Below are 17,470 nucleotides of genomic sequence, written 5' to 3' on the forward strand. Positions count from 1 at the left end.
AAAAAAAAAGGTGATGGTACATATTTCTCTAACACTTAATTTGGTTCTGGCGTGATTCTGATGCTGAACATCTGAAATATATTTTCTTAGTGTAACGTCAAAAGATACATTTTACAAGATATCAATAAATTTAAAAAAAGAAGAAAGACCCATGGTGAATTTTTTTTTTGCACAAAAACAATACATTTATTCAAGTGTTCTCCAGCACAAGTACATACGAAGCCTTTATCTTCTCTTTGAACACTAAACAAAGGTATGGGGCAGAGAATGACTGCTACATCTGCTGTATGAACTGGTCTTGAGGAAAACCATACAGGCCATAAAACAGTTATGACAGAAAGAAAGTCACACAGAGCGTTAACAGTATCACTGAAGTATTGACCTGCTTTGACCAGTAAAATGAAATGCTGTTTCTGATTTTTTTTCTTCTTTTTTTTAAAAACAAAGAAACAAGTAAGCGTCAGTTCAAAACAACATTTGGAAAACAGACATGGAGAATATTGTGGCATGGAATGTAGGATTAAGAAGCAATGCGCATTAAGCATACATTATGCTACAGTAAAAGTTATTACCATTTTTTTTCTCACACAATTTTCCCACAGATAAGCACCGACTACAGCAATCTCTAGTCTAAAACAATATAGCAAACCTTTCATTATTTGTTATCCTTATTTTTTCAAGTACAAAGTTAAAATGCCTTTGTTAATATATTTATATGAGTGAAATAATAGTTATTTTTCATTACTACAAGGAACTTAAAACAGTCATTGTCAAGACATGTTTATTTGTCTTCCAATCAAATACATTTTTCTTGATTAGGTAAAATGTTTAGCACCATCGGAAACGCCTACAATCCCTCTTTTTAAAGTCTTACAAAAAGAAACAGAAGTTTAAAAAAAAAACACCACCGTGTAGGGCTGTGCAGTGAAGTTTAGACCGTCAATCTTAAAGCTGTCTTTAGGCCAATGTTACGATCACAAAACATCCGATCTGGATTCACTTGAAACAAACAAATAAAAAAACAAAAAAACAAAAAAAGCGGAGTTGGAATCTCTCTACATCTAATGCTTGAAGCTTTGAATGAAATTTGTCAATGATTTTTATTTTCGACCTAAGATTTTCTTTCTATTTGATGATATATATTAGCAAAGAATTATATTTGTACATCTCATTTGTAATTAAAAAAAGAAAAGAAAAAAAATTGAAAACAGCAACCAGAAAACTCTATGTACAGAATGTACAACCATGAATATGACGTTAGGTATTAAAGGTGGAGAGGGGGATAACATCTGATAAAATACAAAGCACGAGAGCTCATATTGAGCCACCATGCATTGACAAAAAGGATGGCAATAAGGTCACTTAAGAAATTAATTACATTAAGAAATTAAATTTCAAATCTTAAATATGATTTAGAGAAGCGATAGCGTCTGCTCTTACTCTTTACTCTTTGAGTGCTGACATCCGTGTCAAACACTGTGTCAGGCTTTTGTTTTGACAAACTGCAGCCTAAATCCTCTGTGTTTAGCTTAAGGATTACAATCAAGAGAATTTAGTTTGCGCGTGTAATCCATAATTTGGATCGGCGCTTACAAATTGCCAACGTGACGACTACAATTTATCGAGCAAATGGCAGCGGCCCTACTGTCCTTCACAGGGGACAAAATATTTTACAAAGCAGGAAACACAGCTTTTTGACGCTGCCTTACATTTTTACAATCTTAATAGCAACAGACATTCCTTGAATTTACGTGGCAACATACTGTATCGCTGCTTCGAAACAGAGAACAATATGGATGATGGAAGGTGAGAAAAGGAGTTGGAGGTTACAAATGACAATCCATCTACTGTACACCGAGTCAAATAACATGGTTTCACATATAAAAAAAAATCCATTCTTTCACTTCTATTGGCACAGCCCTACTGTATACAAAAAATATTACACGAGGATTGATCAGTTCACATCATTAAACTAAACGAAAAATAAACCAATTCACAAGAAAAAAAAAAGTTTTTAAAAGAAAAAGAAAGTGTACGTATAAAAGTGCTTGATAATGTTGATAAAACAGCACAAAATTGCTATAAAAAGGTAGAAGAACTCTGTGAAGCGGCACCATATTGTTGAGTATTTGCACCTGACAGTTATTCAGTTTAGAGAGGTGGAAGCCGAGGAGGAGAGTTACCCGGCCTGGTCGCTCTCCCTCCTTTACAGCGACCACGCTTACTAACAGTTGTACAGTAACGTCATTGTTCATGATGAAACTAGAAAAAAGTAGCTCATCACAGACTTTGATCTTAAGTTTTTTCTTTTGAATGACAGAAAACATCATCTCCCATGTGGCTAGCTTCACTTTCTGTTTGTGCAGATTCAGACAGTGAGCCTGAGTGTAGCAAGGCTGAGATTAGAAGAGCACCAGTACAAACTTGTGTAATAGCTGTAAAAACGCAGAAAAGAGTATAAGCTCTATTTTGCAGTCAAACGTCGGTCAACCGAACGGCATACAACATTATTTTATTTTTTTTTTCGTTAAATGTAAAAACGTCAAACAAAAGTTCATCCAGCAACAGGTTAAAACGCTCCGTATTGTCTAAAAATGCATTGCCACATGGGCTATGATGTTTCATATCATCTTGGAGCACCATGGTATTGTAACCATATTACAGTAGTACCTTTATTACCTTCAGTTGTGTATAGAAACTGTAAACAAAGAGGTATATGTGATCTGGTGTTTTGGATTCTCAGAGACACAGCTCTCTTGACACTGAAGGAAACATCCCTGTGAGGCTCAGTAGCTGGAAGCATGGCTGCACTGCAGGTGGGAGTCTCGCAGTACGCTCACACAGCAGAAGCATTTCACATATCTTGAAAAAAAATATCCTACTTCCTGTCTTTCTGATGTTTCCCAATGTATTCCTATCCCTCTCTCTTACAAGACGTATTTAGCACTCTTCTGTCTTCGTGTCTTGAGAAGAAAGCATAGTCTCAAGTATAGCTTGCACAAACAAATAAACAATACTTGATAACACTGCAGCGGCCCTACTGTAAAATGATATATAAAATTAAATAGAATAAGAATTGCAATTCAAATACAAGAAATAATGTGAAATCTATGTTTCGCTTACAAATTATACCAGAGTATAATTTGAGGATCAAGGCTCTTGTTTCTAGTCACAACATACAGTTGTGGTTCCTAAATTATGAGGTGCCGTAAGGGACATTATTACTGAAATGCTCTCACACACACGACTAAAATTTTATCTCTCACACACACTACTGAAACGCTCTAACAAACGCTACTGAAATGTACTCGCACACGCTACTGAAATGCAGTCACACACACTACTTAAAACCAAGGCGTTTCAGCTGGATAGGGCAGTGTTGCCAAATCCTTAGTAAGGAAAGTCGCTATTAGCTGTCCTAAAAGTCGCTAGAAGTTGCTAAATATGGTCATCGCCTAATTTGCATAATTGGTCATGCTTATGTAATTGTAACCTATGTTGTAGGAGAGAGAAATAACATCGTGGAAGAGACATAAAGTGGGTAAAAAAACCACCCTAAATGGATTAGGAATATATTTAGAACTACAAATTAAATTCTTTGAGTAATTATTGTTTTTTTTAATGTCACAATTCTAACCCTCCTCCTTTATCCGGGCTTGGTACCGGCAAAAGTGACCCAAAAAAGGCACTCTGGCGGAGTTACACACACACACACTGTGTGTGTTTAAGTAGTTTTAAACCTTGTGATTTACAAAAAGTAAAAGAAGAACTGACTGCGTTAAAGTCAGGGTGGGAGCAGCGGCTTTGCTCATGCGTGATTCATTTGCAGTTTGGATGGGTAGGGATCAGCATCTCCTGCTCTGACAGCAGCTGGGGGCGACTGCTGCCTGTGAGCGCTTTGGCATGGGCGAAGTGCCCACGGCAGCACCCGCTGCTTGTTGGGAGTAAGACAGATATGTGCTTTCACATCAAAAAGTGGTCATAGGTCTTCCTAATAACAAAAGCAAAAGTCGCCAGATTTGTCGCTAGTCGTTTTTTAGAGAAAAAAAGTCGCTAAGGGGGTCTGAAAACTCACTAAATATAGCGACAAAGTTGCTAAGTTGGCAACACTAAAACACCTTCCTGTTCAGCTGAAATGCCTTGGTGTTCAGTAGTGTGTCTGAGAGCGTTTCAGTAATAATGCCCCTTACGGCACTTCATACTAAATGGTTCTGAGCTAATTTTCTGACTGCTCAGTCACAGGCAAAGTACTCTTTGAGTGGTGCAAACAGGTGGCGGATAACTGGGACGCTCCATGATCTGCCCAGCAGCCTCTGCCTCGCCAGTCGGCTCATGTTGGATACGTCTGTATAGTGGACTGGAAAACCAAAGACCCTGATGTGAGCAACCATCCACACCACACGTGCAACCAGCGAGCAGACAGGGGAAGACAAAGGAAGAAAACCTTGAAATTCTGACCTCTGAAAAAAGCCTACACAGTAGTTGAAATCATTATGTTTACATACCTCTCCATCTCAGTGCACCACAGTATGTCTTCCTTCTCATTCATGTAGACTGGGAAGTGCTGGTCCTTGCCCTGCTTGATGGAATTAGACCTGGTAGTGATAGTCCTCACCTTGCCAAACTGGAGGACAATTTAAAAAAAAAATTAGTTTATGCCATTTTTATGTCCTTGCTGAGTAACAAACTTACAAAACCTGAGATACCTTTTCTAAAATGTTGAGGTTATCGTGATCAGATAATTTGGTAAATATGAGGTTCCCGTATGAAGACCTGTCCCAGGATCTTGGTCCCAGAGTTTTGAGTCTTCAGCTTTGTATTTTTGATCTTTATTTCATGATTCTGTATTGGTTTTAGTCCTCTGTTATGAGTTTTTCGTGTTCTGGTTTCTTGGTTTTAGGCTGGTTTAAGAATCCCTGGTTATTCCCGCCTCTCGTTTCCTTTTCTGGCCCAGTATTGTATCCATGTTTGTTTACCGCCCTCATGGTTGTGTCTTCTTTCGTTAAAGTTTTGTTTCCTAGTTTTTTGGACATGGAGTACTTTGTTCTTTGTTGAAGTTTAAGTGCTGCAATAAAGTTGTCTTTTAGTTTAAACTTCATGTCATGTCAAAGCTGATTTTTTTGTTAGATAAATTCAATTTGAAACTATTACATCTAGCTGCCACATGGAGCCACCAGTGTGCAGAGTTTTACACTCCTGAATCAAATGAACTGTATTACGAAATCCGAACATGTCACAGTGGAAATTTGCATTTATCTTTTATATTGGTCTTATTCTGATTCTAGTGTGTATTTGTGAGTGTAGTTTTTATTTGCATGATTTTATTCTGGTTGTATTGCATGTTTTTTCTGTATACTTTATACTTTATTAATCTTCTGTAAGAAAATTACTCTCTGCATTTAACCCATTCACTCAGTGAAGCAGTGGGCAGCCAATCCAGCGCCCGGGGAGCAGTGTGTAGGGACGGTACCTTGCTCAGGGGTAACTCGGGGTAGCCGTTCGGTGGATTTGAACCCCGACCTTCCAATCATGTTTTAATCCACTGTGGACTGGCTGGGCATGGGACAAATTAGCTGATAGCGGTCACCTCCTGAGGCATGGGTGTGTCCAAAGGCGGCCTATCAGCTGTTTAAAGGACCAATTAAAAGGAAGCTAGCTGAGCACTGGAAGGAGAGAGGCCCCAGATATGGAGAGGAATGCATGAAGGCCAACTGATAAAGAGGGACCCGCTGCCTGATCATAGGGGTGCGACACCTCATCTGGAGACAGTCTGGTCAGCGTGACGTGGCGACCCAGTCCCAACAGCAGGAATGGCGACAGTAGGAGACAACGTGTGGGATTGACAGCAGGGCAGAGGTATACCTCTGGCTGCATTTGTGAGTAGTGTCTCCACCGTTGTGCAGCCGTGTTGGGAGACGGTCGCCATGGCTATAAGCCAGGCCAGCTTCCGGGACGATGGTTCTGGCCCCTGTTTGTTTACTTACAGGGCGATGATGCAAGGGGAGCCGTGGTGGCATCGAGCAACGGACTCCAGTGCAGAATTCGAGCTGGGCAGGGATGTGATGGGACGAGAGAGGGATAGAAGGCTTCTCCTCGTCTTCCTGGGACGAGGCTGGTATGGACCCCGCTCTGGAAGAGGGATTTCTGCCCTGCTTGTGAACACCTAACAAACATTCGTCCTTGGCTGTGGGACAGTTACATTGTGTGACGGGGTGGGATTTTAGAGCGCATAGAACATTGCGTTTAATAAGGTTTTTTTGATATTGGGTTTGTTTTTTCCTGGGAATTTTAGTACCTCTACAACATTTTATTGCTTATGGCTTTTAGAATTGTTTGTCATTCTTGCTCCCTGGCCTGGAATAAACCCTTTCTGATCAGACCTGCTTCATCTTTGTGCCCTGGGTTTCTGACTCGCTTGCTCCCCCCTTGTATGTAAAGAACCATCCTCTAGTATGACATTCTGCCACACCAGCTTTAGTGTCTACAAACACACACCATCAACTCTGATATTCTACTGTATTTAAATTGAATGAATCAGATTAACCAGAGAGATTACAGCTGCCAGACTGAGTTTTTGTGTGCACCGGTGAGCGAACATGATGTGTATTGAAAGACAAGCTGCAAGTACCTTGGCTGTTCTGCCATGTTCTAAACAGTCCTGGAGTTCCAGCCTATCAGTGCACATGGCAGTCAAAGGCCTGAAAGAAAGAATGAACAATTTACACTTTAACACGTTATTTAAATCTAACATGCATTTCATTTTTTTCCTGTTCCCTATATACACTTACAATAGTGGATGCTCACATTAAACTTGGACTAAGTTTCAAACAATTACATAACAGGTCAGGGTATGGTGACACGGTTGTCAGCACCGTCACCTCAAAGCAAGAAGGATGTGGGTTTGAGTTCACCAGCTGGGCGCCACGGACCTTTCTAGATGGACACGGGCTGTGGGAGGAACTGGTGATTCTAAATTGTTAATAGGTGTGAATGGTTGTCCGTGTCTCCGTGTTAGGATGGATGGAATGAGTGCAGGTACAAATAACCCTGGTGAGTTCAAATCTTTGTGGACAAAACATAACACTCAAAAACAGTCAATTTGCTCATTACTAGGTGTGCAATAAAGCTCATGCTACATTCCTCTGATTACTCTACCTTTTTCTAAGCCCTCCCCTACAACCTTGCATTTAATGCCACATTGCTACGAACTCTGAGTAACTGTCTTGAGCAAAGTCTACAGAAATGCAGACTTGTGAAACTATGGATAATGTCTAGCAGAGAGCTCTTCATGCATTTCATAATGTCACAGTGGGATAGCCTAAGTCTCTGAGTCTGTAAATGTAGACATTGGGATTGAGCCAAGGGAGGAACTGGGGCCCAGAAAAAGATAACAAATTATTATTTGAACTGTGAATCATGCAAAGCTACACTAATAGAGTCCAAGAATAAAAATATGGAGCTGGAGGTAGTAAAAGGTCCCATTTACAAATGTGAAAGTAGGGCATAATAGACTGAATTGGATCTGCTATACTACAAGTCTCTACTTCATCGGCCTTTATCTGCAATTTTAAACAAGAAAAAAAAATCTCTGCCGGAAGTATGAAATTACTTCTAATCTAGCCACTGAAATCAGTTTCAGTCCATGCCATAATGGCACTTCATTTTGATTCAATGATTTTGGAGATAATCTAATCTAATTTGCTGTTCCATGCTTTGAATGCAGTATTAAGAAAACAGAAGATAATCTGCCAGGACAAGAATAGTTAAAAAAAAAAAAAAAAAAAAAAAAAGAAGCCAAATCAATTGGGTATGTATGACTCACTATCACTACCTTATCTATAGTCATAGTAAAAAAGACAGTATGATCCTTAAAATTCTGTTTTCCCATAAATAAACTAAAAATATAAATAATCTGGTCTTTAGCAGGTCTTAAAATATGATACATAAAACCTCAAAGGGCCTACAAAACATGACGTACCACACTGTGTGACTATCTATTTAACAATCAAAAATCAGAAGCAGTGCGTGAGAAACTAAAGCCACACTTCTTCTTCCACACTGCTTCAAAAGGAATTAAGAGAATAAGTAGCAGCCAGGTGCTGCTAATCAAGTTCACTCGATTCATTGATCATCAGCAAGCAAGCGCCTCTAAAAAACAAAAGGTTTAGGCAGTTTGTTCATCAGGAACATTCACATGTGTGTTAACACAATGCCAAAGAGGAAAAACATCAGCAATTATTTTCAGCAGAGAAGCTGTTTCCAAATAGTCTGAGGTCTCTCATTCTGCAGTGAGAAATATTATTCACGATCAGAAAACATTCACGACGGCTGCCAATCTCAGCAGTGGCCGGCCATGCAATGCTCAGAGAAATGACAAAAAAATAAGAGCTACGTCTCAGCCTCAACAGGCCTTAATTAGATAGTTAAATTCTACAGTTCAAGACACACTGAACAAATGTGGCTTACTTGGAAGGGTTGTCAGGAGACATCCTCTTCTCTCTAAAAATAATATGGCAGCATACTTAGATTTGCAAAGATGCATCTGAGCAAACCACAAGACTTCTGGAACAATGTACTTTGGACAGATGAGACCAAAGTGGACATGTGTGGCTATAATGCACAAAACCAAATACAGCACATCAGCACAAACACCTCATACTAACTGTCAGCATGGTGGTGGAGGGGTGATGGTTTGGGTTTGTTTTGCAGCCACAGGACCATGGCATGTTGAAGTCAGTGAGTCTTTGTATACCAAAGATTTCTAAAGCAAAATGTGAGGCCATCTGTTTGACAACTGAAGCTTGCCAAAATGATGTCATGCAACACGATAATAATCCCAAGTACAGCACCAAATCTAAAACAGAATAACTAAAAAAGGAAATAGCAGAAATGCTATACCACATAAATTTACCATATAAATGCCTGCAAATCTCAATGAACTGGAGGAAGTTCCTCCAGAGCAACATGAGAGACGAATAAAGTCATGCAGAAAACAAAACACTTTAAATTATGGCACCTAAAAGTTATAATGAATCACAGGGTGTGATTAGTTTTTCACACACCACTTTTTCTTTTGGGCTTACTTTTCTAAAAACAAGTAATAACATAGTGTAACATGTTCTGTGTTGTTGTTCATTTTTAGTTTGTTTTTGCATTATTTTAAGACTTGATACGGACTAAAGAATTTAGGTTGTACTTTGTTGTAACATGACCATATAATTTGACATAAGCAGTCCCTTTATAGTGTTACTTTTTTGTTAAATACTACTTCTTTTCTCACCATTCATACACCAACCTGTTCATGCCAGGAAGGTTACCCCAGAAGTAACGGGCACGGTGGGCAGCTGACACTTCCTTGGCATCGATCATCACTGGGTTACACTGAAAACAGAGACGAGGAAGAACAAGCACCAATCAGGACGCAACAAAGGTAAAAAGCTTGTGATTGCATACAGAATAATACAAGTGTAATCACACAACAACAACAATTTTACTATATAGCATGTTAATATAACAGAAAAGAGTCAAAATTAAACTTCAAAATTGTCAGTTTCCTCAGTGGACAGTCATTTAAAAAAAAAAAAGAGAGTATTCTAACAGCTAATGAGGGCTTCACCTAACAGATAACCAGAAACACCATCTAGGAGTAGATTAAAGATGGCATATTAAACTGTTGAATGAAGATCAAGACGTCAGAGCTCCGTTCTCATAATTTTTGCCTAAAGATAATGAATTATTGCCACAAGGGGGCATTCAAAGCCCAACAATACCCACTTCACCAACGGCACATCATACATCTACCGCCTACAGCAGGTAGAGATTATAAGTATCAGTAAAGAAATTAACCTCTAAAAAGCGAGATATGTCCCTCTTGTCACTGACGCCCATAGCAACCACATTTTCAAAGAGCCAGAAGAAAGGCCTGTCTTCCCCCTGCTTCGGCCGAGCCTCATGGAGCAGTCGGTAAAACTCAAAGAACAGGCGTCCGGTGCCCTCTGTGAGACAGAAAGAGGTATTAAACCAGGTGCTGAAGCAAAGCAAAAGACATAAACTCCTTATATTCTAGTGATTTATTTAGGCCAGTGACTTTATATATGAATGAATTTCCCAACTAATACATTAGCAAAGCAAAAAAGCAGTGGACTCATTTAAACTTACCATACAGACCCTTCCTTGCAGGATTGACTATTGAGAGGTCATTGCATGGGCTTCCACCTATAACTAGATCAAAAGGACCCCACTCGTTTATCTGTATAGAGAAAAGAATCAGAGTCAGGATTAGGGTTATGAACTGAACCAGCAATGTACTCCTAGTGAGTAGTAAATACTAATAAAACTAGCTATACAGATGCTAGAGTTTGAATGTTTTATAATGTCTTTATTGTCTTTTACTCTCCACTCTTGGCTTTTAATATGACAAGGTAAAGTGTCAAAGAAAAGCATGGTCTCACTGTCGGTCATTTGTACATCTGGTAAACAACCATACTGTTAAGCCTTAAAAATATCCACATTTTCTGTTTAGAAGAGTCTGCATTGAATTTCTGGTTTTCCACAATAGAAAATGATATCCAATGCTACTTAGTACAAGCGAGTAATGATATATTTGTAAGTTTGTAGCCATTTGCAAGTTTGGTGTCTCTTTTTAGTAACTTATTCTCACTCACATGTTTGCGCGTGATGTTCCGCACGTCTCCAACGTACATGATGCGACCCTCATGCCGGACGATACCCACAGTGATGGAGTCTTCACACACTTCAGAAGCTATGTAGCGACCCACTTGGATGCCAAGTTCTTTGAGCACCAGCAGTCCTGTGCAGGGTGTAGTTAAAGATTTTTTTAAAAAAAAGAAAAGAAGGAGACAGTCTAAAAAAATCTGTCCACTTAAATGATCTGATCTGAAGAACTGGAGCTATCCCTAATAAATAAATCCTATGATGACTAACACAAATATAGCTAATAGCTATATAGCTAGTATAGCTAGTTATATATGGCATGTGTAGTGACTGATACATGGCAATGTTCTGACTAATAAAGGAAGAAAGTAAATCCATCTAATTTTTTATAACACAAACTGGGGAAAATTTTCTAACCTGTGGCTATGCCATCAAATAGTGAAAGGACACGAATGGGCTTCCTCTTCTCCGCCATGACTGGGGCGTAAAGCTTTGGTGGATCCTGAAATTATTGGCAGAGGGGGCAACAGTGAGACACAAAGGAGACAGACTCCTCAGTCACATGGTGATTGAGATTTATGGCCTAAAGGTCAATTACTTACAAAATCTTGATCGTGATTATTTGCAAAGAAGTGCTGGAGACGGCTGGGCCAATCGCTACGACGCTCCAGCAAACCAAACACACCCTTCTGACCGCACATGTAGCAGTTCCATGGGTCTTCTTTGATGGCAGCGTGAGCGGCTCCTTGACCAACAAGAAGGTCCACGCACTCCACACAGAAGCACCTGCGCCAAGGACAAGGACATTTACTTCTAAAATGATAACTAACCCTACCTATTAAAAGCAGTCACAGTGTTAAGTACAGTAAGCGACTAAGTGACTAAATGTGGTAGACTGCATATTTTCCATTAGAAGACCAAAATAAACTATTAACTGTTTAAAATGGTCTTGATCTGAGAATAAAAATGCAGGAAATGTAACGTGCAAGTGAAAAAACTTCTGCATGTTTGATGGGGTTTACCAAGGTTGTCTAAAAGGCCCCAAAGTTCATAGGATAACTCTATTTGAATTCTTATACAGGTGTTTGTAAGTTTATATACACGTTTATATACTGTTCATTTAGCATTTAACCTTCTGTTAGTTTGAGCCAGCCCACCGTCTGGTGATGTCATATAGTTAGTAAGGTGGGCAGTTTTAGTGTGGATGAGCAGTGTTGGTCAGGTGGGGGTGCACTGATTCCTGTGGGATATGATGTGTGCGTGAATGGTAAGTGATTATTAACCTGTGTTGCATTTTGCTTTATTTGTGTTGATACTGTGATATAGTTACCATTTAGGAGCTAATCTAGTTCATAGTTGGAGCGGTATAGGCCACGCACGCAATGCGTGAGTTCACCCTCATTTCACATGCTAATTGATGTCAGTTACTTCATCCTGGTTTGGCTTTAGTTTGCCACATGTACGATCCTCAATATGTTTCTAACGTAATTCCTGTGTTATCAGAGCTTCCCTGTATGGTATATGTGGTGCTCGTGATTCTTTAATTTAAAATACGGAGTTTATAGCGGATAATTTGTTCAGAGTACCGCTTAAATGCCGAGCGTAGTTCGACCGGAAGTACTATGTTCCTACTTCCCCTTCACAATAAAAGCATTACGGCGGATTATAACGGAGAAGCCTTTATTTTCTACAGCTACCGGAAGTAGTTCCTCTGTACTGACGTTAACTTAACCTCGCAGTAATGCTAGTTAGCTGGCATAGTGTAAGCAGTAGAAGTGTACTACATTGCTCTGCTCATTTAAAGGATAGATTTATGTAGAGATACATCTTTTTGTGTTTAGCATTACTGCCTTACACTACTGTGCTCTTTTCTTTATGTATGGTTATGTTAACTATATTGTATTATGCATATATCTGGATATGTCACTTATCTCTTCACCTTATTTATCACTTATTTGTATTATGTACTTCTTTAGTAGAAACACACACACACACACACACACACACACACACACACACACACACGATTACAGCCACAGGAATTGAGCTGTGAAGGAAATAAACTTCCTCAAACCAAACCTTAAGCTTTTTTTTCCATGCTCTGGGAGAATTGGTGAAGTGGTGTTCTGGCTGACACACCAGGGTGACCGTAGTGCTAAGGAGTGAATCAGTGCCATAACCGTGTCTATCCCTGATACCTCCACTACACAGGTTATTTGCATTTTTAGGAAAAATCTTTAAAAAAAAACCCTCAACAAATAAGTCTGTTAAGTCTTTCGTTTGTGCTAGTAGGACTGTAAGGAGAAATGTTTGGTCTAGCAGTAATGGTTTAACTAGAAGAGGAACAGGAAGTTGTGACTGAAAGAGCCCCACACACACAGAAGACAGAGTGGTACAATGCCTCTGTTGAAAATTTGATTGCCAGGGTAATTATTAGCCAACAGCAAAGCCAGATGCATCTGGCATAGGTTACTACCAGATTAGAAAGGAATACAGAGGATGGTCCATAAAAGATGAAATATCCAGTGAGCAGCAGTTCTCTGGGTAAAGATGCCTTGTTGATATCAGAGGTCAAAGGAGAACAGCCAGACTGCTTCGCACTAATAGGAAACCAACTGTTACTCATATAACCACTTGTTACAACCAAGGTATGCTGAAGAGCATCTTTCAACATGCGACACTTGAAACCTTGAAGGTTAATGGGCTGGAGTGGTAGAAGACCACATCGCGTGCCACTTCTGTCAGCTAAGAACAGGAAAGTGACGCTCACCAAAATGGGAAACTAGATGACTGGAGAACTGTTGCCTGGTCTGATGAGTCTCAATTTCTTCTGCTACGTTCAGATGGTAAGGTCAGAATTTGGTCTTAACACTATAGCCAGTTTGATTACTCTTGCTGACCTCATCCACCCCCTTTATGATCACAGTGTACCCATCTTTTCATGTACCTTGATATAAAGCACAAATAATCTCAAAATTGCGTCTTCAGCATCTTCACTGTATTCACATGGCCTCCAAAGTCACCAGCTATCAGTGTGTGTTTTATGACAGACAAATGTTGCCCTGGAGTCACCTGCTGTAATAAGAACAACCACAACCACAAAAATTAGATTACCGTTACTTTCCCGTAGGAACGCTGCGTTACTAAAACCGTGATTTTTTTTGCCAGAATGTCTCATGACAGTGATGTAAGCAAGTGCGACGTTCGTGACAACAGCTGTGTGCAGATCAACAATGGATCATATATCGAATGCAGGAGAGAGTATGAGCATGCAGCGTTTAAAGCTTGGAAGTACTGACCTTACTTTGAGTTTGATTCCATAAAAAGTGACAAAAACATTAGCGTCCATTGTGCGTGGAAAGAAAACTTCTCTTTATAGCGAAAAAAACCCCTAAACTTCCAAGCAAGCACCAAGTACGCTGAGAAACTCGCGGATTCTTCAACTGACCACCGCGGCACACCTGCACCAGGGTAAACCTCCGCCTACGCTACTCCTGCTTTACAGGTGAAAATAGAGCAACAGGACTGCTAGTCTTTGATGTTATTTATTTTCTGCTGTGTTTTACTTGCATCTATTTGAAAGACTGAGTGTAAACACAAAAAAAAAATATTTTATGTGCTGGAATGTGCAGAAAATAAGTTTAAATGTTAAGCAAATTTCTTCCAGTCAGAGAATGTTGCATATAATTACATTTTTGCTTGATGCATAAAGTTAAAAGATTAAAACTGATAAAACAAGTTAAAAACAAGAGACTTTTCCATTTGATTACATTTTGTATGATTGATTATGCAGAAAAAGTAGAATTGGGCTGAAAGATCTATCGCTTTATCACCTATTCAGGTTGTAAATCGTGTTTTTAAAAAGTAACTAAGTAATTAATTACTTTTGGAAAAAGTAATCAGTAAAGTAACGGGATTACTTTTTGGGGGAAGTAATCGGTAATTAGTTACTGATTACTTTTTTCAAGTAACTTGACCAACACTGGTCATAGGTCAAGAAAAGGTGCACAGTTTCATTATCACTCTTTGTTTTGTATTTAAAAGGTGTAGATAAAAAGGTTTTTAATGGGGTTTGTGGGTTTTGAGAAGCAGCAAGTTATCGTTAACACTGTCATCCAAATGTCAAACGCCACCATCCAAAAATAGCATTGTTTGTGATCAGTCCAGCATGCCTCTGACAAAGCTCAATCTGTTCTCAATGGTATTTTTCTAGACTTCAATCTAACTGTGTGAGAACACCAGTCTGTTTCTTTATGTTTAACAATGCTCTATTCAACAGAAATACAGTGCAACCACACTTTATAAAATATTTGCTATCAGCAAGTTCTCCACTGGGCTGCCACGATGTTGCCTTACATCACTGCTACGAGATTAGTGACCCATCACAAAGCCTTTATTGTGCATCCAATATGAGCAGTGAACGCACAATCCTGCTATCTGTGCTGGAAAAACAACTGTAAATTTAGAGGCAAGTACTGTCCTATTCAAAAATAAAAAATATTGCTGTTATTTGCTACACAGCTTCACAATGTTCTTTATTAAGCAATAATTTTATGAGTATTTTTTATGACAAAGAGATTTGAGAACAAGTCAATTGGCTGATTATCCTGTAATAAAGGTGTGAAGAAAGCATATGAGAATTTTGCAAAGATTGCAAGATTTTTCTAAAGACCCTTTCATACTCTACTAACAGTAGATTTAGATTATGGAAGGTCAGTTTATTTTTAGTTTCTTGTTCTTAGCTCACAGGAGTGCCACTTGGTGTGGTCTTCTGCTGCTGCAGGCTTCTAATGCTTCAAGGTTTGACATGTTGCAAATTTAGAGATGCTCTTCTACATACCTCGGTTGTAATGAGCAGTTATTTCAGTTACTGTTGCCTTTCTGTCAACTTTGCACCAAGAAAATCCCTCATAGCTATGGTTTTAAAAATCCAACTGTTGTCTTGACCACTTAGCATATCAAAACTATAAAAAAGGCTGTGCTCAGGTCAGGTAATGTGTAGCTGTATATGTAGACTAAATCTAGTTCTACCAGACTCCATGCACATCCATGTAATTGCAACACAGGCTCTCATGGTAGAAACCTTACCGACAACAATTGTTGTTCCCACACATGAGCACCTCTCGTCCCCCGCAGCAGATAGTGCAGTATGACTGGTAGCCGTCGTCGTCGTATTGATAAGCACATTCTAGGAAGCAGTTCTGCAAAAAATATCCAAAGTATACTGTAAGGCACGGGGTCACATCAGTTGCTGCTTAAAATATGTGTTGTTTATTAGGAGCTTTGAAATTTGCTGTGACTTTTAATAACACCCTAGTTGAGTCAAAGTCTAAGCCTTTATCGCAGCTTACCTTGCAACTCTGACACATTCCTCCAGCAAAAAGAGGGTGCTCAAGGCTAACATTCAGACTTCCACAGGAGATACAGATGTCTGCAGTAAGAGAAACACCGTGTTAGTATTTAACAGGCAGAGCTCTGAGAGGAGTGAGCACCCAGAACTCACACCTCTGTGAAACAATTTGAATATCTATGAGATACAGTTGTGGTCAGAAGTTTCCATACGCTCATCATGGGACATGAAGGGTAATTTGTACTTTTAATGATTTCCTGTTATTTTTCCAGAGTGGGATGATTGTACAGCATACATCTTTGCACAAGTTTGAATTTATTTTGGATTTTCTCTTATCTAAACAGGGTCAGAAGTATAAATCTTTGAATAACTGGTGCTGAAGGTTCTGCAATGTCTTTTAACTTGACAAGGCCTGTTAGCGACTGGTCATTGTGATGACTGGTAGTTTCTCTTTGCCAGCATTACAGAGGATAGGCAACAACACCAAGAAGCATGCTTAGAGTAGTAAAGGTGAGTGTTTCAACCTAGAAACACTTCGCTATCCAGCTGTCAGGTAATTGTCAAGCATGGTGGTAGCATCACCCAATCCTTTAACTTCACCTCAAATCAACAGCTGATTGAAACTTTGATATAATTGGATGTCCCAGCAGGGCAACGATCCCAAATACACATCAAAACTGATTTTAAAATGAATAAAGCAGGCTAAAATTAAACTTCTGGAATGGCCTTCCCAAGGCTTCAACCTGAACCTTATTGAAAATGTGTGTACTATGTACCAGAAAACCAACAAATTTAAATTAATTCTGTCAATACCACCTAGAAGACCAGTCAGATATACAGCCATAATTATTCCAGAAGCTTGCTGATGGCTCAGAAGGGTTGAGCTGCAACTTGCTAAGAGAGACTGAATGAAATGTATGTTTGAGCCCCAAATTATTATTCATGACCATAAGTGTGTGTAAACATTGACCACAACTGTAGGTCTAGATCTAGTTAGTTTAGCTATCAGGTTATGAGAAAACAAACAAAGCTGCTAATAAGGTAGATGAAATTACAGAAAAACCATTTCCTCCTTTTTACTCATTGTTATTTTGTGAACACAGATGCATGCATTTCATTGGCTTTGCCCGTCAACAACAGGTACAAATAAGAGGTGTGTCGGTGTCTCCTGAGAGGCCCTTCGGTGTTGCTACAAGCAAGAGCACACAGAGAACGTTTCACTTACCCTCTAAGCTGCGGCACTTTTGTCTCACTTCATAAACAAGTCGCTCTGACACAGAGAAATGAAGAATCTGTGTTAGTTCCTTCATTTTTTTTAGAAGTAAATTCAAAAAAATATAGGAAAAAATAAATAAAACTAAAATTTAAGATGGTATCACGCAAATAAAACTTCTTCGCCAAACATGTCAGAAACCACTTAAAGTATCAGTCATCATGATAATCCCT

The 17,470-nt window shown here is 39.2% G+C and overlaps 1 protein-coding gene across 8 annotated transcripts in view; it reads right to left on the reverse strand.

Annotated features, from left to right (window-relative positions):
- Positions 1-159: 159 nt before the first annotated feature.
- The window catches only part of dnmt3ab (DNA (cytosine-5-)-methyltransferase 3 alpha b), a 51,601-nt gene continuing 34,290 nt past the window's right edge, over positions 160-17,470 (reverse strand). For 5 of the 8 annotated variants that reach the window (XM_014334751.2, XM_042222366.1, XM_042222368.1 and 2 more), the window contains 12 exons: positions 17,250-17,294; positions 16,026-16,105; positions 15,763-15,875; positions 11,277-11,460; positions 11,092-11,176; positions 10,665-10,810; positions 10,159-10,249; positions 9,847-9,995; positions 9,281-9,381; positions 6,629-6,698; positions 4,506-4,624; positions 160-4,374 (listed from right to left, as the gene is read on the reverse strand). In XM_014334751.2, coding sequence (XP_014190237.1) covers positions 4,233-4,374; positions 4,506-4,624; positions 6,629-6,698; positions 9,281-9,381; positions 9,847-9,995; positions 10,159-10,249; positions 10,665-10,810; positions 11,092-11,176; positions 11,277-11,460; positions 15,763-15,875; positions 16,026-16,105; positions 17,250-17,294 — 1,325 coding nt within the window. In that variant the 3' untranslated portion in view covers positions 160-4,232. The remainder of the gene's footprint in view (positions 4,375-4,505; positions 4,625-6,628; positions 6,699-9,280; positions 9,382-9,846; positions 9,996-10,158; positions 10,250-10,664; positions 10,811-11,091; positions 11,177-11,276; positions 11,461-15,762; positions 15,876-16,025; positions 16,106-17,249; positions 17,295-17,470) is intronic. The other 3 variants (XM_042222365.1, XM_042222369.1, XM_005925962.2) reach the window with 1 other exon arrangement.

Source organism: Haplochromis burtoni, unplaced genomic scaffold, assembly GCF_018398535.1.
Source record: "Haplochromis burtoni strain Fernald_Lab_line unplaced genomic scaffold, NCSU_Asbu1 Contig_85, whole genome shotgun sequence".
In the NCBI taxonomy this organism is placed as follows: Eukaryota; Metazoa; Chordata; class Actinopteri; order Cichliformes; family Cichlidae; genus Haplochromis; species Haplochromis burtoni.